Here is a 22,633-nt window from a genome sequence, read left to right on the forward strand (position 1 = left end):
ACTAAAACTAGAAGTGTCATTTTAAAAGCTTTTAAAAACTTATTTTTGTTTTGTTTTAAACCAGATTAACTGTTATCTTTTAAATCACCCATGCTTTAGACTTCCTGAAAGTTTCAGAGTTTTTCCAAAGGACAAATTTTTCCACTCATGTTTATTACAATCCTTCTCTCTACCTTCAAAGGAGCAACTCTGTTAAGGTAAGGTTAAGGTTAACACTGGCAAACAAATCATTTAAGCTTTGAAATGTTCTCAAATAAAAATACACATTGTTTTGTAAATATAACAGACCAAATTGTTCATAGTATCAAATCACAAAGTTGTATGCTATTCTTGCACCAACATTTTGCTAGTATTTAAATTACAGCAGGTAATCTCAAAAGACACAAAGCTTTGTTAAAAATGTATATCAGTGTGATGTACAAAAAATAAGACTAACATGCATTTTTTAATTCACCTTTAACAAATATTTTTTTAGAAGCACTCCTAAGTCCTAGGACTTAACTTAACATTTAGGCTTTATTGCTGGCTGTCAGTGCACTACATCTTGACTTTGCAATATTTGCGCACTCTGCTAAATCCATGAGAAGGGGAGGACATCACTTGTCCACAGCCCTCTTTAAGTAACTCCACAGATTTTTGGGCAGATTTTGTTCTTAATTCTCATTAGGCACTTCCAAAACTTCCGTTTTGGAAATAATACCTGTACTGGATAGATGGACCTCCCCTTTCTCTTAAGCTCTTCAGAAGACTCCTGAAAGTCAAAATGGTATTTGGAAATGTTCAGAACTCCATCCACCTTGACAAATCCCCCAGTTTTTCCTTCCTTTTTTTTTCTGAACGTGTGCCTCCAAGCATAATGGTGATTCTTAAATATGCTGTGTTGTTTTAGTGTCCAATTCACATTTTGCAATTCCAGCAAAGTTCAAGTTTGGTTTCATCAGACTTTAATGCATTCTCCAACAAGATTTTTTTTTTTTTCTTGCCTGCAGGTTTTCTTTAAAAGAAAAAGCTCCTGTCTTACATGTCTTCTCCTTATCCCAGACGACATTGCAAACAGGACACAACCAGTACTTAGCAGAAAATTATGCAGTGTTGCCACTTGGCTGCCTCCTTCAACAGCTTCTGTTTTTTCCATTCATCAGTTTTAGAGAAACGTTTCTTCTGCTTTTGAGGCTTGTATATTAGAACATTAACAAAAGACCAATATGTTACACTGGTTCAAAAACTGAAACTAATTTCAAATGGAATCAGAAAATTCCCAAAGATGCATGAAGTACTGTAAAATGTCCTGGAAGACTGCGCTGTACGGATTGATAAAACACAGTTCACCAATACCCACAGAGGAAATAGCTCTCCAGTTTATCACTGAATGTGGAAAGTTGACACTGGACCTCAAGTAACTTTAATTTTGTTGCTTTTTACCCTCCCTGTAGACTGTGGGAACTTGATTTTCAAGTGAAATTCAAGTGTAACTTATTTTAATAGATGACTTGGACCACTGACTAACAGTTTATTAATTTCTCTTCAAAGAAGCTTTTTACTTTCTCCTTGGTTTAGAATATACTATCAAAAATACTCAAAATAAGTGTGATACCCTATTCCATATATTACAGCACATTTATCGTAACCTTTCTCCTGACTGATACTTTAAATGCCATCCTTTTGTAATCTCTGCAAACTGTTTCTAAAGGATACAAAGAAGAAAATGGCAAGAAAATAATACATGGAGTTCATTTTTTGAAACCCAGATCCCAAAATACACAAAGGTGAACAATATGTTCAAAGTAATTGTATACAACGTTCTTCTCACAATCATTAACCAAAAAAATTACCCAGTTGAAGCACAAGAGGCTATTAAAATGTCTGCTCAGGCAGCTGAACTTTATTACAGTTTCAACAGTCACTATAATTGATGGCAGGGGTGAATTAAGAAAAAATGGTGTTGGTTTAAGGTTGTGCACATTTAAAGGACAAGGTTACTGCATCTCTTTAGGTTTTACACTCTCTCCACTAGTAATGGAAATATTAGTTACACTGGTTTATCGTTTTCTCCTCAGCTCAGTTGTACACCTGGAAAACAGTTTTGTTTAGTATAATCTCTTTTTTAACACTGCAGAAATACTGTACTTTAACAGTGTTGGAGCCTTTCGAGAGGCATAACCTATTCTGTTACTGCTGAGCCATGACGCCTTTAGTAGCGAAATCTGATCATGACTGAGCTTGCATCAGCATTTAGGGGAAAAGAAAGCTTGCCATCACTGGTTTTACATTTCTCCAATTGAAGTGGTACATTACTTTTCTGTGCTTGCCCCCATGTTTCCTTGCCATTGATTTCTAAAACTAAACAATTTATGTACTAATATATAAAGCAACATTATAAGTGATTTAGTTTAATTGAATGCACTACCTCCTGGGTTTTTAATGCTAGAAGCTACAGCTGTGGAATGCAGAATGAGTGTGTGTCCCAACACTCTGTGGCTCTGAGTGGGCTGCTCTAGTCAAGTCCTAACAGGAGCTGCTAAGCTTTGGTATGTGGACAATGAAATAATGTGCTAAAACTATTGAAACTTCAAAAATAAATTTTAATTGTACTTCTTTGGATAAAAAGAAATAATGGTCTAATTTACCAGATGCATGCATTATTTAAGTTTTCTGAAATATCCACATATTTCTAAAGATATTAATCAACATGCCTGCAGCTACATGAAACCAAATATCCTACCAAAACAGTACCCAGACTCCACCACTGTGGGACTCTCTTCTGTGCTCACCGAGTTCTAACAATCCTTAGAATCTGCAGCTGAACAACCTTGAGAAGTCAGATAAGAATTGCACTTGCACACTCACTTTACTCCACGTTTTCCTCTGTCTGCTTTTAGATTCCTCTATGGAAGAATAAAAGAACAAAAAAAACACAGATCTGGGATCTGGAGTTCAGAAAGCATGTTTCACTATGAGCATTAAAATAACTTTTAAACACAAACAGAGAGAACCGTATTTGACCTGAACAATTAACCACTGGAGTCTTTTCTCCAAGCCGGTAATAATGCCACTAGTAAGCTCAAACAGTTCGCTCACTAATAAAGTGTTGATCTGCCTCTGTTTGCTGTCGGTGAAATATCAAAGAAGTTCTTTCAACAGTTTAACAAGAAAAAACTTTTTGCACATAAAAAGCAAAGGATTAAATATCAGGAAAAAAATGACAGCATGGGGTCTCTGACCACAGCAATCTTAAAAGAATGGTGTCCAAACTTTTTGTCACATAGGACAAAATTGTCAAATCTAAGGTGCTCATGAATAAAATAGATATTAAGAAACACAATAAAAATAACACAAAAATTTGGTTGTGATTTTTTATTTTTTTTTTGGATGAATAAAGTAGTCAAATCTTTTTTTTGTAGGAAAGGGATGTGAAAATGATTATAGATCCAAAAATAGTTTTATATGTTTGCCATATTAAAGAAAGGCATCAAATTTTCCAATTCTCTCAATTGAAAATAAACAAAGTGTCTATTCCATGTCTATTATCTAGTTCCGATTTGACGATTCCAAATACTTAAGATTTTAAAAAATATACAGTATATTGATGATTAAATGTTTCTAAGACTGAAACAGACCTTTTATTTTAACATCAAATAGGGATATTGAATGCAAACTTCAGGATCATTGGCCACAGTCACATTCTAAGTCTCTTTCTTCATTCTTTGTTCTTCCATATTAACCCATATTAAACATAATCACTGAAAACTCACATAGTGCCATCAGGTTTTCACCCAATCTTAAATAACTGAACTCAGTAAGAAGTACATACTCTGTCTTATGAAGTGTATGGTTTGGTTTTAGCATTTTCCTACCCAGACTTGTGTTAATTGTTTCAAATATAAAACATATTATTTTTTTATTTAATAAAACATAATAAGTATGTTTTATAATGGAGGATAAATATTTAGCTGCTCCTGGTCATGCAGCAACATGCCCACACTAACAAAATGCACTGGTTTCTTTCGGTTTAGAATATCCTACTATCAGGTAGAACATTTTACATGAAAAACTCATGATGTTCCAACATGGTATGTCTGAGTCTACTGACATCACTTACACAAGATTTACTACAGAAATCTGAGCAGCTCTCACTTACCAGAACTCTGTTCTCCACCTTGTCACCTTTGACCTCCAGCTGGACTTTACGCCTCAGGGCAAGTTTCACCTTTCGGCCCACTGCCTCCCGCACACTCTCTACAGCACACGGTAGAAAAGGGACAAGAAAGACCAATTAACACAATGACAGCCACAGGAAGGTCACATTACAACTAATTCACAATGGCAATGGGTGGAGGTGGATGGAGGAGGGTTGATGTCACAGCCTGAAGCACTGGTCGCTGGATAATCTTGCTGTATTTAACTCTGGCTGAGCCATAAAAGCACAGCCTCAAGCTAATGGAGATATTTAAAGTGAAACCGATTTAATCTTTAACCAGGATTCCAACATAAGATTTAAATTCATGATTTTATGATGTTTGTTTTTCTAAGCTTTTCAGCTCTATTCTCAGAGTGCAAACTTTTTATGATCTCATTCTTTATTCAGTTTTACGTCTGTTTGTTTAACTGCTCCCCACACTATCCCTCAAATGCTGCCATATTCAGATGTGTCCTATTTAAACCAAAGTTCAGTAACAAACCTTTGGGGTTTTTTAATAAATAAAATAGTGTACTGAAACACAAAGCAGGTGCAGAGGCAAGAGGGTGTCTTTGTGGGCCAAAGATGACAGTGAGTTTTGCAGTGCAGACACACAGTCAGCAACTAAAGAGAGTAGAAAAACATCCTCTTACTTAGAGATCAGGAGGGCCAATTTCCTTTTAATTTGATTTGTCTAGTTGTTTAGGTGTATACATATAAAACTAGAAACATAAAACACAGCTTTCATTCCAAAGAGCCTTGCATTTCCAAGGAAATGAGTCCATAGAAAACAATTTAAACAATTCTTGAGTTGAGGTATGGAAGAGTGGAAAACTTTGTTTCTGACCCAGCGGAAAAAAGATCAGAGGACAGATGGGGACCAAGAGAGAGAGGGGGAGGGTAAAATTTGTAGGCAGCATTAAAACTGTCAGCTAGAGAGCAGAAGAGAAAGAATGAGAAAGATGATGCAGGAAAAAGAGAAAATCAACAGACAAAGGGCTGAAGAGCAGACAAAATGTGGTACGGTTCAAGTGGAATGTGTGTTGTGAGAATAATGAGGCAGGAGAACTTGGGCCCGCCTTCATGACATCATGCCAAACTCCTCCTCTCCTAAGCCAGACACATGATGAGGTCATGTGGAGGATGAAAACATTACAGCATGAAGGAGCGTAGAGGCTGATCAGAAACACATGGGCATCTCTTCTAATATGAGGAGCCATGAATAGTTTATGACAATCTGTGAAAAAGTTCAGTGTTTGCTCTCAAATGTATCAGGCTACTTCTCAAGAGAGTCAAATAATAAGAAACATTTTCAAGTTTCTTAAGACGAATTTAATAGCCGGCAGCAGAATTACTCTGAGACCACTATGATGACCCAACCCAGGGTCAAAAACACAGAACATGATGTTGCAGTATTACTGATTGACCAGATACAAGTTGAACCCATGCAAAGAAATCATAATTTCCCATTTAAGTTTCTATACAAACAGGTATCAAAGTGTGCACTTCAATAGTGGGTTAGTGTTATGGAATCAAAAGAGAGCAAACAGCGCTGATGTCAAGATCATCATGCTCCTTCATGCATTGTTCTGTTTACCCTTAACATTTGTCAAAGGTCTGTTGACAACAGCGCCTGACAATGTTATTCATTTTGCCATTTTACAACCATGAGGTTTAATCTCCCTTTCTGGAATTTTATTTTATTGATCAAGAGAAAGCAGTAGCAAAAATAGATTCAACAGGCCATTTTTCTTTTTTGGAATGCAGAAAATGCAAAACATCTGTCCAAATGTTGCATTTAAGCAATGCTTTGAGTTTGTGACATATGGCAACAGTAATATCCCAATGAGGATTGCTATTTGATATATTGTGCAGCTCTAGTGTAGATCAGAGCATGTGGCAGCATAGATCATAGGGCAAAGACGATAGTGTATACATACACAAGAAAAAACTTGCAGCTGTAACTGCAGTGGGAATTGATTCTATAAAGTACTAGCATCAGAATGCTAAATACAAATTGCTCTTATGTCTTACTTTGGACATAATCAAATCCATCAAATAAAATCCCAATAAGCTGCATTGAAGTTTGCTGTACTTAGTTGTATTATGTCAAATTTGAAAACCTTCAAGAGATAGAGGAGTAGGGTGAACCGATTTATCGGCCAACTGATTTATCAGCGCCAATCTCCTTAATTTTGGGGGATCAGTGATTGGCCAATACTTACACATGAAGCTGATCTTATCTACCTCAGCAAAGGTCTAAAAATCAACCACTGTCCTCCTCCGCTCTCCCATGAGAGAGGTTTGACTGATAGACTGGCCCACCAGGTCATGTTTATACGTTTGCAGTTTATAATAGTCAACTATTGCCAATTCAGCGACTTTCTTGCTATATTTAGCAACATTTCAGATAAAAAAAAAAAGATGTTGGCCAAAATCTGAAATGGAACGTCAAAAACTTCAAACAGATTGGCGGTCAACCAGAAAATCAGAATACCCCTAGATAGGAGTATTGTTACAAGGCATAACTGTATGTAATGCTAGTATGTGCAACGTTTTTGCAGTTTTCTGTCAAACTTGAGGAAAGACTTAAGGGAAAATATGCATATGTGAGAAGTCCAACTTAGTGACAAGGATTTAGGTCTGTATACCAAGGCTACTCTCTTCAATTCCCCTATTGTTTAAATGTTTTATTAGATCAACATCACAGCACAAAAATTGTAAATCTGATGAGTTGCTTATGTCAGTTTTTAATTACTGATGATAAGCAGCGTCAGGCCATTCTGACCTATTCCACTGGTAACAAAAAGATCCATTCATCACTCCATCCAGAGAAATACAGTGTGAGATTGAGCTGCAGACAGCATAACAGACAGCACGGGGTCATGAGTCAGCTTCACAGATTTAGTTTCATAACCGCCATATGGATGAAATAGATGCATACACTGAATCCTAAGAGCATCTGGACGCAAGGTTTCAATTTTGCAAATAGAAAAAAACGTTGATATTTTAAAAGCATTTGTTTTATCTATCAAAATGGGTATTGATTTAGTATCTGTGTCACATAGGAAGATTCATTCAACAAGAAGTGGGCTAAAACTTCAGATCCCAACAAGTTTAGTCCAATGTTATGCAATTCCACAGGTCAAACTTATGTTTAATTGCTATCAAGAGGGAAATGTTTGGGTTACTTTTTGCTGCAAATTTGCAATGATTTACTGTTCTTTTTGAGGCTCAATCATCCAGGCAGTCTGTGTTGATAATATCTCACAATCCAAAGGAATTTCACAGGGCACACCCCTTTCCCAAAGCCCTTGCTTCACTCCTTCAGATAAGGAAGTTGGAGAGGAGAAACTTTTAGGTAGCCAACCAAACCCCAAGGGTATGAAAACAACTTTTCACTGAAAGGCAGAAAAAGTTGAGAAAAAAACGTGAAACAAAGATTTTTTTCCCCCCCTTTAGTTTATAATCGCTGTATTCTTCATCCTTTGAATGCAGTGTTATGATTTGTGTTTGTTAATATTTGACACTAAACAACATGCACATCCTATTTTATTTTTCTCATTCTGTTCACTATGAGTTTCTGGTAACTGTTTTAAACCTAAAAGCATTTGCTTCTCATAAATACATAACATTTCAACATCATTAATTTATATTTATATTTTAAGCTTTGATCGAGAGAAAATATTTAACTTTAGAACAAAGTAAAACTTTAAGGAGATTTGCTCTTATTTGTCCAAAATTTCTCTGACTCTTGATGTTTTGTTTTGTTACACTGTTTTGTTAGAAATCTAACACAACCCTCTCTCTAATAAAGTGACGTTTAAGTGTGGCAGTGTGGCTCACGAAGTTCAACTTACCGAACAGCTCGTTGGAAATGTTTGTTTTCTCCTCCGTCATGATTTCTTCTGTCGAGGTAAATACCGAACTTCAGGCCGGTGACGAAGAAAATAGAAGCTAGACAAAAGTAGCCGAAGACGGACCTTCAACCAAAGTCGGCTGTAAACGGAGTAAGCCCCGTTTTCTTTGGTTACCTGTCGACACCCTGCTTACCTAATGACTGCTCCTGTCCGCTATCATCCCTGCAAGACTGATACTCACAACGCAATTCACATTTGAATTACAACAGTGGGGAGAAGTTTAAAAGGGGTGAAGACGTACATGAAAGATGTTTTTCATATCAGACTTGTATGAAGAAGTGTCGACAGTCGGCGCGTGTACGAAAACAAATCACGCAGACACACTTCTTCACGCTTGCAAACTTCAGGGAGACCTCTCCTTTCTTTTTCCGTCCACTCGGTTTGTTTATGCTGATAAGAATGGAAGAACAGGGACACCTGGCGGTCATTTCTGTGAATAACAAGATATTATGGAACAGAAAAGACGAATCTTTTACTGTCGTAACAGTAAAAGACCTTGAATATATTTGGGACCTTCTTTTGTCAGAACTGTCAAAAATGTTATTTAGGGAAGGCTCATAGTCAGACACTAATTCACAATATATTAGAGTGCATATAGGTAAATTTCTTTTCAATAATGTATGTATTTCCTAATATAACAAGTTTATTTCTAACAACTATTTCTTTGATCATGGTTTATAACTTTTAGATTTTTTATGTTCTTAAAATATACTCTTTTTTTTTGCTTTTTATGCCATTCATTTATTTATTCGGTTTTTACCATAATTTTAAGGCAAAACCATAGAATTCTGTAAAATATAGTGAAAGTTATGGTGCTGTTTGTCTTTCTTGACAATTACAGTCCCAGTATATTGATTTGTAGATACGTGTAGGGCTGTTAAGTGGAACAGCAAGAAGATTCTGTGTTTGAACTCTGCATGTTTGTGTGTTTTTGTCAGTGCATGTATGGGTTGTCTTCTCCTGCTTTCTTCTGTGGTTCAAAAACATGCATGTTGAGAAATTGAGGCATGTGTGACATGCATGTTTGTTTGCGCAGTTTTTGTGTTACCTTGTGATGGTGTGATGATCTGCCCAGATTGAACCAACTGAGCGTCAGATGTAGACACCGGTCCATTGTGTTCCTGTAAACTTTGAGATGGAATAGAAAAGTCTTGACTGTTGACATGCATACATACAAATATTGTCTGGATTACATTTAATCACTAGAAGGAGAGAAAGTGCATTGGCTATTCCTTCAAGAGTAGGTACAGTCCAACTGCACTTTTAGCTTCAAATTTAAAGAAAAAATAATACTTAGCTAAATGAAACTTCATTCAGTTAAAAAAAAAAATAACGGAGGGATTTATTTATTATTTATTTACATCATTATTTATACACAATTCTGTTTCATAAAATGGATGAATTTTATTTATTTAAAAAAAATTACAAGACAAAAGAGATGAGGTTTCTGTAATGCATTATCAGTGTTTCTTAAACATTTGTATTTTATATCTGACAGGACTGTCTAATGACATGATAGTGTTCTCTTAAGCTTGACAGAGTGTATTGCAACACTGCTGTGTACCTTGTGCCCATCTACTTGGTGTGTCTGACTGATTTAATCACTAGATGGCGACAAAGTGTTCAAAATAATCTGCTCATTTGAACAGTTAAATCCGGCTTTGGGTTCATCAGTGCAGTTACTCTTGCATTATTAATACCAGAGAAGCAGTTTTGAACACAAAATGTTACCCAAGTGTTTGCAGATGTTACAAACTTCTATCCCATCTTTCACTGACATAACTAAAGTTAATAGTGTACAGAGAACAGAGATGTTTCCTTTGATTGTTTGTGGTTTAGTTCTATTGACTTGGCTAATGTTGAGTCTCTCAATACAAATATCTTCACCTTCCTAAATAATGGAATACGTCATTTTTTGCCTAAATAAATGTTTGCGAAAAAAGAAAAACGACCTTCTTTTTATTGCTTAAAGATGATTTTAAAAATAAAAATCATGTTTATTTATTTCATTTGACTCCAGACCTTGAAACTGTAAGAAAGTTGAAAGCCCAGACAGCTTAGCATTAGGAGCATTAGCAGTCAAGGTCAGCAGAAGATCAAGAAAATAGTGATTTCTTTTGTTCTGACAAAAGCAAACAGCACTGAAGTAAAACTTCTGCTGCATTCTGTTTGAAAGCAACAAACAAGCATTTGATAGTAGCTTCACATAATTACTAATCACAAGAGAAAGAAAAGCTTTTGTATTATTATACATTTTCTCTGAAAAATGATGCTCAAATATGTAATCATATGTGAACAACAGTTTTGGGGACTGTTGTCTGCTGCTTTCTTTTAGTTGGAGACCAGGCTCCATCTGGTCAAGTAAAAAAAAATCGGTGTGTTTGACTTTCTAAAAAATGACAATATGTCCACTTTTAGTTGTCCACCAGACGGAGCCTGGAGACCACAATTACCTGGAGGGCGGGCCTGACTCCTGCACCTTTACACACTTGCTTTCTTTTAGTTGTCCACCAGATGGAGCCTGGAGACCACAATTACTTGGAGGGCGGGCCTGACTCCTGCACCTTCACACACCTGTAGCTTGTTTGCTGCAATCAGTGTTGAGTATAAGAGGAGCAGTCTGCCAGCACTTCAGCGCCTGAGTGTTAACCTATCTGGTTACCTTGAGCCACGCTGCGCTTGTCTCTGAGAAAACCCTGCAAATTTCTATCTAAAGCTTTTCTTTGTTCTGTTTCTAGAAATTCCCTTGTGGTTCCTTGGACCATTGCCTTCGTGTTGCCCAACAACCCAACCTCCTCAAGCAAACTCTCATGGACAAATCTGGTTTTCTTCATTCACTGCTGGCAATGAACTGCTCCTCTTCATCCACTGCCTGTGAGTCTACCTGTCCGCCCTCCAATGCAAGCCAAGACATTCTGTCGGCTCTCAGCTCCCTCTTTAGGACCAACCTAACCCCAGTCCCTACAGTAATTCCTCCCCTGGCGGATTTTTTTTCATTAATCCAGTAAGCTACCCAATCTGTCATTAGATTCCCAATACGGCGTACATACAGTATCTCGCCTCTGCTTTCATCTCTCCCTAGTGTCCCGGCAAGAACCCCTCTTTCTGTCATTTTTGTCACTTGTACAATAAATCACCCTATTTGATTTCCAAGTTTCCCTGGTGTGTTCTGTCTGTGGGTCAGGCATCTTGCCTCCAACATGACAGGTTATTTCCATAATAGGATTTCTATAAACTTCCCTCCAGTTAGTGTGTATTGTTTCTCACAAATGACTCATCCTCATCATGGGTAATGCATTCTTGAATGGTTCTTGAGTTACTGACAGCTTGGATGTTAAAAAATGAGTGTTAAAAAAGTAATGAGTTGAATAATGGGAAACCCTTTTCAAGGGACCAGATGCATGGGTGCAACATTTCCTGTCCCTTGCAAGATATTTGCATTCAAATAACATAACACCAATGGGTTACTGTGCTGGACAGAAGAAACAATCCAACTTTGTGTCTCAGTCAAAGCTTTGATGCAGTCATTGGTGTGGTGCCCCATATGCTATTTTCCTTACTGGAAAATTGCATAGCACTACCTTGTGACAGCATTCCCTACTTCCTGTAAGAAAAAAGTACCTATATTCAAAAAGGCTGGTTGGGAGGAAGACCTACAAAGCACAGGATCCACTGCCTTGCAGAAGTGTCCCTACCCCTGGGACTTTTTTATATTTTGTGATGGGAGGCAGTCTGTCTTTCAAATTACTTGGGAGGGGGGGTAAAAAAAGAATAATGTTATAACCTTGCTGCAGGGACTTTCTGTAGACAAATGCAAGGTACCGCATGCTTATACAATAGAAGAAAAATTACTCGTATTCAGAAACTCTCCAGGGTTTTGGTTTCTTATGTTGCTTAGAGATGGTAAATATTTCCAAACATTTGACACAGGTGTTCCACGGAGAGAAACATTAGAGCGTCTTGTTTTCAAATGTTAATATCCAAAAAGAAAAAGGTCAAATGAACAAATGTGGCACAAAAAACTGAAACAACATAAAAAAACTAAGTTTGTCAATTTTCTGATACCTAAAGACTACTTTATCCTTAGTTTTCCCAATATTTTTGTTAAATGATTGAAATGACTAGTAAAACTTTTTCTTTTCTTTTCTCTGTTTTTCTCTTTCTAATTTCCTTGACATTTTCTCAAACTCTGTAGTGTATGACTGTGTGTTGAGATGAATAGTCATAATGGTGAGAAATATAGTTACGGTTTAAAAATCACCTTTCTTCAAAGCGTAGACAAGTGCAAAACCATGACTTAGACTGCAGCTTAGTCATTTATTTTGGTAAGAGGACATTTATCTGTATGAAGATGTTTGGTTAAAATCATTACTTGTTAGTGAGATCAACGCTATGATTCACTTATTGTCATAACACTCTGCAGTACAGACCCTATTGAAGAGAATGATGTCACCATAAGTTTCACAATGTGGTTGTGCAGAAAATGAATGGTTTGGCATTAGCCTGTCTGTGGGCTGCATCTCTTTTCACTTTTTATGCTCTGTCACAGGCTCCAAATTCCCACAGGACTGACACACAAGCCCTGAAGTGAAAGAAAAAAAAAAAAGAGAGATGGATGGAGTAATCCATAATTGGATTCACTGCCTAATGGCTTTCATTAGGCATATACAACCAAGAAGACTAAAGAATCTATTGCTGAGATGTTAGTTTTGGGAAAAGTAACGATAGTTTGTGATAAACCTCAAAGATCAAATCCCCTCCATTATTGAATTACATTCTTCCCACTGGGTTGCCTGTTTAAAACCATTGTGTCCGTCATTTGTACTCAGATGACAATGAAGCTTGCAGTTGTGATCAGACATTTAGCGAAACACAGCATGGGTATAATTATTCTTTGAATGGTAAAAAAAAGAAAAGAAAATTGTACAACAATTATCTATAATTCTCAAACACACATTAGACACTTTCTTTGGTACACTTTGCTAGTAAGGGTTGAATCCACATTTCCCGTCACAACTGCCTTAATCATTTGTGATGAAATTTCTGTTTGCCACCCGTGATGCTAATCTTCTATTGCACCACATCCCAACGCTACTGGTTTGGTGAATGTGGAGGAGTATGGTGGCTGCGAAGAACAGTTAACTCAGTGATGTTTAAGTCATCAATTTGAGTGAATTTTCAGCCTTGTGATAAAGATGTATTACCTTATAATGAGTACACAGTGGTGTACAGCAATACATACAATACTCGAGTATGCTGTAGCACTTAAATAATGCTCAGTTGATACTAAATTGACACAGAAATGCCAGGAAAATATCCCCCACACTACCACAGCACTACCAGAACCCAAAACCATTGATATAAGGCAGGATGGATCAATGCTTTCTTGATGTTTATACTAAATTCTAACCCTATCATCTGAGTATTGCAGCTGAAACTGAGACCTATTGGACCAGGCAATAGTTTTCCAATCTTTGGTCCATTTTGCAGAGTTTGTGAGAATTGTAGTTTAGTTTCCTGTTGCTTAGCTACTGGTGTGGCATCTGGTGTGGTCCTCTGCTGCTGTAGTCGATCTGCTTCAGCGTTTGAAATGCTTTGCTGCTAGTGTTTTTATGTCTTTAAAGATCTTCTTGTTTTTCTTTTTTTTTTCTTTGTCACTAAACAAAGTGTCACTAAAGTAGGGCTTTTAAAAAGTCCCAGTAAAACTTCCAGCTTCTCCACCCAATCCCACAACTTTCAAATGGAGATTGTCTCATAAACACAACAGTCTGGCACAAAAAAAGATTGTGTTTTTTCATATGTCTATGGATTCATGCACCTCTGGGTTTTTCCTTGTACACCAAAACAGAAAGACATTTGAATTATGTTCATAAACCTTTGTATGCCATGACTTGTAAACTGCAGTGGCATTGCAGGACATATCCGGTTCACAGGATTTTGTGTTCAAGCAGGTTTGAAAGGCAAATTAGAGGTGATGTTTTTGCATAGAGAGGACACAGATTAAATATATACATAGGAAGTGTTCATAAGTTACAGGTTGGTGAATGTTTAAAATTAACAGGACGACTAAAGTCCAACATTTCTTGCCACAAACAATCATCTTCACATATCTTCAGAAAGAAAAAAACAGACTTACAGATGGATAAAAAAAATTATGTGGATGAATTGTACTTGATATTTCTCCTGCTAGAACATAATGTGAAGTTAAATGTCTTAGTTGCTTATTTTTAATTCTGGTTAATCTTACAGTAGCAATAGGTTATGGTAAAAAGTCTATTTTTAGGGAAGCTGACTTGGCGTCAGTGGAAACACATACACTCATTTGACTGACAAAATTTGGATGTCTAATTGCCCAGATAAGGCTCTTCAAAGTTACTTTTCAGCAGAACAATCTAAGATTAACATTCATGTTAGTTTACTTCCTGTAAATGTGTACCATCCAACAGTGGGCTCATTCACAATTTGGACAAGACCGCAAAAGAAGGGGACAGGCTTTTGAGGAAAAGCTTTGCTCACTACCAAAGTAGATCATACAGGAAGCAAAACACAGGTCAAAAAAGGAAAGCAAGTAGAACTCTGCATTTTCTGCACATGAAAATATTATAATTAAGGAACTGGTTTTATTTATATGCCTAAAAACAATATAGTGTTTGTTACTTACATTTAAAAGCTGTTTTAATTCATTTTATTGATGTGGTCCATGTCTATGTACAACTAAGGAAGGCAATGATTCACTTCTCATGCATGTAATTGCCAGTTGGATAGGATCTTTAATTTTAATTTCCTCAATGAACATATGTTGTCCAAATAAAGACAAAAGTGCTAAAGATTCAAATCAGAACAGAGGTGGAATATTTTAGGTCTTAAACAGCAGAAAACTGCAATACAACTTAATAAGAGCTTAGTTTTTAAGACTAAATAAACATACATTTGTGTTTGAATTTAGTTGTTAGGAGGCCAATTTTTTTTAAATCAATTTTACAAACTGGAGGAAACTTCCTGGTATTTTTTTAGAAGTTTATTTATTTAGGAAGTCATTCAGAGTTAGCTCAATATAAGAACTGTAAAAAGCAGACACATTAAGAGTGACATTTAGATGACATGCCTTTGTGAAATGATTTAGAATGCTGAGATATCCTAAAAGAGCATTTTGTGGCCATACCAAAACACCTGGTGCCTGGGAACTTTAACCAAACAATCTATATTGTCACACAAAAAGAAAACTAAACACAACATACTCTTGTACATGGCATTCAGTAGACACTAGTCTTCCTGTGGAGTAGGGCTCCTAGCTGTGGAGAGATGTGCCCTGGTGTGCCCTCCTTATAATTGCACAGCTAGGCTGGATACGGGGAGAACTTAAGTGAAATTGAGTTTTTAAGCCTGCTTTTTTAATCCAAAATTTGTGACGTTGTTAAATAAAATTATCTGATGTTTCAGGGTCCGACTGAGAAAAGTTGCCAGAGCAGAGCTGTGTCATAAAAGAAATGTAGTCTCCATTAGCTAATTATACTTTTGATTTGATGAAATGACGAAAAGTGCAAAGCAACAATTTCTTACTGACATATCAATAGCAGTCCTATTGGATTTTAATGTTGAGATTGGTGTAAAACGCCAGATTTTCCAACTCACTAGTAAATTAGAGTGAGTCATATTTAAAGACAGACATTTGTGCCATCATCATTGATAAATAAGCTGTTTTGTTTTCTTTACTGTGCAGTATTTCTGATAGCAATATTGCATTGTTGGGGCTTACAAGCAGCTTCAATCTGCTTTGACAAAATTTACTAGGTCTGTTTTTAACTGCTTTGTTGGGTAGGAGTGTTACTACAGTAACCGGTTACTATAGTAACCTGATACATTTAGGTTATGACCAAATGTTTCTCTTGACAGTGTCTCCTTGTGTATGTTGAACTGGATTTGCATTGTGTAAATATGGTGTCTGTGCTGGCATCAAAGGAAATGTGGGTTGGGTTTTTCTACTTTTAATGTTTTAAGAGTTGTGCGTGAACATTAGAAACAAAAAAATACTCGCATGAAAACCAATTAGATTTAAATTGCAGCAATTCATGAATGGTAGTGTGTAATGGTATGCAATGGCCAAACTGTAAAACTTCACCTGAGCTCAGTGTTATATCGTTTCCATTCTTTTTTTATATACTATAGTCATTCTGATTATATTCACAAAAATGGTGGTTCATCCTCTCACATGCAACCTGGTTGATTATCAAGTGACATTTAAAGGAAATAAAAATTAATTATATGCCATGTGTTTAAGTCTTGTAATAAAAAAATCTGATGTCCACTGATTGTCTTCTTGTGCAGGAGGAAAAAGATAAAAGTGAAAGTTTTGTAATGTGTGTATCCTATTAAATCTAGAGCAGACTAACACGGACCGGACCATTTTGTTTTTTTTCCTAGAGCCTGACCGGGTCATGGGTAGACTCCTTGAAGTCTGTGATTTTTTTTTTTTTTTTTGAAATGTTGAACTTATCTTTTATTCAGCAGAAGGTTCCCAAACTCTGGAAAGAATCTATAATTATTCTAGTGGTAAAAAGAAACGAACAAACAAAAAAGCATTTCAAAAGAGTCGATGGCTTTGATATCTATTGTTATGAAATGGCCTTTAGAGGAATGTTTGCTCAAGCATTTTAAGGGGGCGAAAAAGCCAATAGACAGCTTTTTATTTGGGTGTTTTATTTAAGCTTTTTATATGCAAGAGTTTGTTGACATCTATGTTGGCACCTTTATGACACCTTTTTGTTGGCTTGATGAAATTTATTTTAGACTATTCAATATGCAGGACAAATTTCAGTAAGGGTAAATAGCTAATTGACAGCGGTAACCCTGAATTGACCCGCAGGAATTCATCCACAGGGTCAACTCAGGTTTGTGTCATCTCCCCCCTTTGTACATTTTATACACAAATAACCACAAGAGTGCCTATAAAAACAAGGACTTCCTCAAGTTTACAGACAACACTGTTTTTAGTCAGTCTGCCGCTCATCGTGGAGAGATTAAACATGGAGATATTCTTCCCTGCTTTTTGAAGTGGTGTGATGAACATTACATAAATAGACTTCATGCAGGAAAACCTCGCACCCTACTGAACCAACAAAAATCAAGAATCTAATGGAGACTCTGGATGATTTTCTGGGTTATTATTTTTATCCATTGTAACCTCTCTGATCTGAAACATTTAATTTTGACAGAAATGGCAAAAAGCATTTTAGCACCCTCTACAATTAATGGTAACCTTCACAATCTCACAATTACCCTAAATAAACAGTCAAATTAACACTGAAATGGTTCATCAGACACAAAGTCAGCATTTTCTTCGGGTATTTTGGTAACCAGAAAAAAAATCTTGAAAGCAAACCTTAAAACTAAAAAACTTAGATTTTTCTGCAGTTTTGTTTTGTTACAAAATACACATTTATTTTCCACTTCTTTAACAGAAGTGCCATTAAGTGTTTATAGCATGCTGGCTAAGCATTTAGGGTAAACTGAGTAGACTTTAGGTAAGAAACAAGAGCAGGAAATAAAAAGTCACGTGCTCAGAAGATACTGTGTAAAACCTGCTTTTGTGCTGCAAAGTAGGTTTGCAACACATAATGCAAAAATACACTGAGGTACTGTATAAAGAAAATGAAACCAAAATTCCTCTTTCATTTCTGGCTTTGAGGCATTACCTTGTGGTTTGCATCCATGAAAAACACCTTATTAAACTAATGACAAGGTTCCAGTGTTTGCTGCTTAGGTGTGCCACAGACATAACCATAAAATGAAAGACATTACAAATAAAACATGTCATTGTCTGTATTCATCTGTTTCACCTCCTGTTTGGACTTTCCACTAAAAATTTTAAAATTTGTACAGCTTTTATTGAAGATGGTTTAAAACTAGTTAAATCAATGTATTATGTTTGTTTTATTTGAAACTTCCTTTTCTATCATATTATTGTCACCTTCCAAAAATAATTGAATCAGTCATTTTGTGTCAAACGTGACTTTTGTGGAAAAGATGACTTAGGCAAAATAAGATCACTTTTGACAAAACATGACTTAGGTCAATAGTTTAAAAAGGCGACGATTTATGGATATGTTCGAAATAAACTAACAAACTAAACTAAAATATTTTTCTCTGACTTTGTTCTACTACTTACATTTAGTTTATAAAATCTCTGTGATCTCACTTTTCTTGGAAATCCTGCTGCTTCAGTTTGGATGCACACACATTGAAACTGATGATTCAGAAAATGACTGCAAATGTCATGACTTGCATTCTTTATTGTACCTCTTCACCCAAGTCATTTCTCAGTAAGCCGAGGACAGTTCCAAGATGTCCCAATTCTTCCGAACACAACTCACAGTACTGCAGATTGCTAAAGATATTTCTGTTATATTGTATTTCTTGCTTGGTGGATTTGAAGAACACTTAAAGGCAGACCCAGAACACCATGGCCCCTCTGGCCTTGGAATGAACCAAAATAAGCTACACAAAGTTCACTGAGCAAGAGGTATCCAGGTTTCCCTTCTGATTCTGTTACCTATGTGACTCTATCTTGCATAAGTGGAAACAGAATGGGTACATGGATGGTTAGTTTTCTATGCCACAGAAAGAATTTTTGTGCAGAGTTGATTTCTTTTCTCCTAAAATAACTCCATTCTTTAAAATGTCAAATTCTTAACTTGTTGAGCTGATTGCTTGTTTGGCTGGCTGTCAAGTAATTTTCCGCTTTTAAAAGCTGTCAAGCTTCTAAGTGATTTATGAAGCAAATTTTTGAGTATGTATTTGGTGGAAAGAAAATCGGGGACAGACAGACAAGCAAATTGTAAGCACTCTAAGAGTAATTGTAGGTAATGGTGCTAAATGAGCATGTTTCTCTGGTTTTAGGGAATCTGTAATTTATTCCATCACCTCCAATACTTACAATTGTGCTGAATGTAGTAGTTATACACCAAATATATTCTTTAAAATACAGTTGGGGATTTTTAAAACTCATACTTTATTTCTTCTTGCCTAATTCAAGATATTGTATATTGTCTTGTGACTTGGAGGAAATAATACCCTCCCCCCATTATGCTGACTCACTTTAATGACTTTCATTTTACTGTGTTGCAAAGTTTGACTGATCAGACCTTTTTAAAAAGAAATGGAAGAAAATATTTTAATACAATGAACAAACTTTAGAAGAATGAAAGTTCTTTATATTATATTTATGATTTTTTTTCTTCAGAAAACTTGGATAACAAAAACTTGTTTACCTGTACTGGTAAAATAAGGAATTAGAGTCAATAATCTTGTGACCTACATGGTGACAGTTATGAAATAAAAAATAACGTAACAGCACCAGTGTCAGAGTGGGAAGTCACTGAGAAGAGGAAACATTTACTGGCCACGAAATCATTCTAAATATGAGTGTTTGCTAACTACACGTGCCATGTGTGACTAAGCATTTGTCTGTATGAAATGTGAACTGTTACTAATAGAGTATTTTTTAGAATTGTATAGCTCAAAATTATTCAAAATTATCTTCAAAGAGTGAGTGAAGAGAGTGTTTTTTTCATTTCTATTTTTGTTTAACTCATATAAAAGAAATGTAGAAAACTATTTGTAATATTTAACAAAATAAATATCTTAATTTGAAGAACATCAATCGCATTGCTGACCAGGGTTTTGCATGGATTCCATTTTATTATTTGAGTTTTGCTGATATTTTGATGATGAGTTTATAAATCTTTGAGTTTTGAAGGCTTCATTGTCATCACCCTAGTTTTTAAATCCCTCCACAGATACTCCATTTGATTGAAGTCAGAACTTTGACTGAACCACTCCAAAACTTTAAGGTCACTTCAAATCAAAATAAGCATTTTCATAAAATTCTAAATAAAAGTAAAATATGAACTGGATAAGTTTCTTTATAAAATATAGAGACATAAGGAGAAGCCGAATCAATTTGGAAATTATTTGCTTCAGCACTGCTAACTCGTTTAATCCCACCAGCAACAATTGTTGCCAGACACTTTTTTTAAGTTCTGGAAGCTCTGAAAGTGTTATTTTGTCATTTAGCAGCTAATTGAAGTTTTAAAATAAAATAATAGATTGTATACTCTAAACAACATCAATGTCATGTAGGTAGAGTGAATGATCACATGATCATTCACAGAGCACTTTTCTTCATTCCTTCCTAGATGTCTGTCTCAAACTTATACAAGAAGTCAGAAAAATATTTAATAAATAAATATGTAGCCAAAATATGCATGTATATTTTAATCAAAAGAAGAGTAAATATAACAATTGTAACATACTACTTACTAGACAGCACTATGCAAGGTGTCAAATGAGGTTTGGCTGTTTATTCTAATTCTTGTTTCTACACACAACTTGAAACTACCAGATATTTTAGATCTTCTAGACATGAAAGAACCTCAAAACGATGTCTTCTACATCACTGTCATTCCCACAGCGGAAAAAGAGCCACCCAACCCATGTTTCCCCAATACCATCAACAGGGGTGGCCTATGCTCAGTGCACTGACATACAACAATTGTTGCTGAGTATAAAATGTACATTTTCACTAACATAACCAACATAAAATGTAATTATTCATATAGTGTTAGGGAGGTCTAAGGACTGAAAATGCATGCACTTATTTTGCAGGAGAAATTTGGGATTAAGTTGGTATTTATTAACAATTTTGATGATGGCATTTAACAAAATATAATGTTTGCTGCTTGTTTCTCAATTAGTGATTATATGATGTTATTTTGTGTAAAGCACTTGTTGCTGAAAAATGCTAAACACATAAACTTGACTTGACTTAATGGATGTCTTCATGCTGAAGCTAGTGCTAAAGGTATTTTAACAATTTTCATGTGAGGCTGGTGCAGGTCGTTTACAGTTAGGAAGCCGTTCTTCTAGTCAGAAACATGCTTCAGGACATTCCTGTTTCCTTTTCTCTGAAAATGTTCTGCTTCCTTTAACAGAGAGATGGTTTACAAGAAGTGCTGAGGAGATGGAATGTAAACAGGTTTAAAGTTCGGAAGGAGGAAAAGGAAAGAAACAATAGCTAAAATATGTTTTTAATCATAAGCAGTAGCTTTGTTACTGGTTTGATTCCTAATCTAATGAAGCATTTGTGGAGTATGTTGATCAAACAAGCTGAGGAAGTCCACCACAATTCAATGTGTTTGTCTATAAGATGTTGCTGCCAGATAACACAGGTCCCCTTAAAGTCCTACTGAGCTTGAAAGTCTTTAAAAGCAGGGCAAACAGTCGGTTTTAATAGAAAAAGAGTCCATAATATTTAAACTTTTAAATGTGCAGAATACTGATAATAAACAGATATTTTTCCATTAAATACAAAGAAAGTGCATTTAATAACTTTCTCAAATTATTTTGCGTGGAATACAAGGAAAGCATGACTATTTGTATGTAGTTGATTTCATAAGCTGAATATTACAGCAGGAAAACCTTGGCCAAAAATACCAATGTATCTCTTGTAGTGGAAAATTATTATAAGGTAATATGTGCTAGTTATATTGCTATATGTTTATTTTAAATTCTTGTATATTTATTGTACATGTATTAAGTTGGGAGTTGTTCTCCTACAGCTGGATGAGAACCGGATTGTCTCTCCACTTGTTTTGGATCCCTTATCCTTGGTAGAAAACTTATGTGTTGTCTCTGCCTGGCAGAGGTTTCTCATTCAGAACTGCTTCATTATTGAATGTCTTACAGGCTCTCTGTATTGTGCACAATATATGAATAAACCTGATTGAGTGATTTTACCTGGCAGTGGTTGGTAATAATTTTTCCACAACACTCTGCAGTCAAAATAATTAAAAATCAAAATACTTAACATAACCTCAATTTATTTCTTTTAAAATGAAAAGCTAAAATGATTCCTACCCTTGCTTTTGTCTAACATATTATTACAGCTGTAAGTTTGATTTTGACACATAGACTTAATCTAGTACTTAACATCAAATTAATCAAATTAAATTTTGTGCTTATTGCACAAAATATTGTCTTTTTTGTTATTCTGTTCCTTATAAGGTAGTACAAAATAATTGTTTTTAACCAGCATTGCATTGGTAATGTTGATAGCAGTGGTTTCCACATTATGGTTGTATGAGTTTCTTTGGCAGGAATCATTTCTCAAGAGTTGTATTTATTTTTCTTGTCACTTAGAGAAAGGTATAGTAGGCTTCTTTCACCCAGCTGAGGGATGATGTGCAGTAGCAAATAGCTATGGCAAGTCCTACATTTATCTGGCATTCCTTTGAATAGGCATGAAAAGGGAAGAAATGATAGAGGGCAAAATTACACATGGCAAACTGGAGCAGGATTGCATAATCTAGAGAAGGTTTTGAGTAAATAAACACAGAACAAAAATGGCCAGAATAACCAAAATAAAACAGGATGTTAACAATAATAAACCAAACACAACTCTAAATTCAAAAAATGTAACAGCCCAAAATTGATAAACAAAATCAAATGCATTACCGGTATGACTGTATAAACACATATG

General features: G+C 35.6%; 1 protein-coding gene and 1 long non-coding RNA gene across 2 annotated transcripts in view; one reads left to right on the plus strand and one right to left on the minus strand.

Annotated features, from left to right (window-relative positions):
• Nucleotides 1-8,077, minus strand: part of carmil1 (capping protein regulator and myosin 1 linker 1) — a 27,542-nt gene extending 19,465 nt beyond the window's left edge. Inside the window, exons 1-2 of the mRNA XM_032580949.1 lie at nt 8,038-8,077; nt 4,139-4,236 (exon numbers count right to left, since the gene is read on the minus strand). Coding sequence (XP_032436840.1) covers nt 4,139-4,236; nt 8,038-8,077 — 138 coding nt within the window. The remainder of the gene's footprint in view (nt 1-4,138; nt 4,237-8,037) is intronic.
• On the plus strand, nt 8,076-16,365 carry LOC116731270 (uncharacterized). Its single transcript, XR_004341561.1, has 2 exons — nt 8,076-8,187; nt 10,836-16,365. It is a non-coding gene; the product is annotated as an uncharacterized LOC116731270 (long non-coding RNA).
• Nucleotides 16,366-22,633: the final 6,268 nt, after the last annotated feature.

This window comes from Xiphophorus hellerii, chromosome 13, assembly GCF_003331165.1.
Source record: "Xiphophorus hellerii strain 12219 chromosome 13, Xiphophorus_hellerii-4.1, whole genome shotgun sequence".
In the NCBI taxonomy this organism is placed as follows: domain Eukaryota; kingdom Metazoa; phylum Chordata; class Actinopteri; order Cyprinodontiformes; family Poeciliidae; genus Xiphophorus; species Xiphophorus hellerii.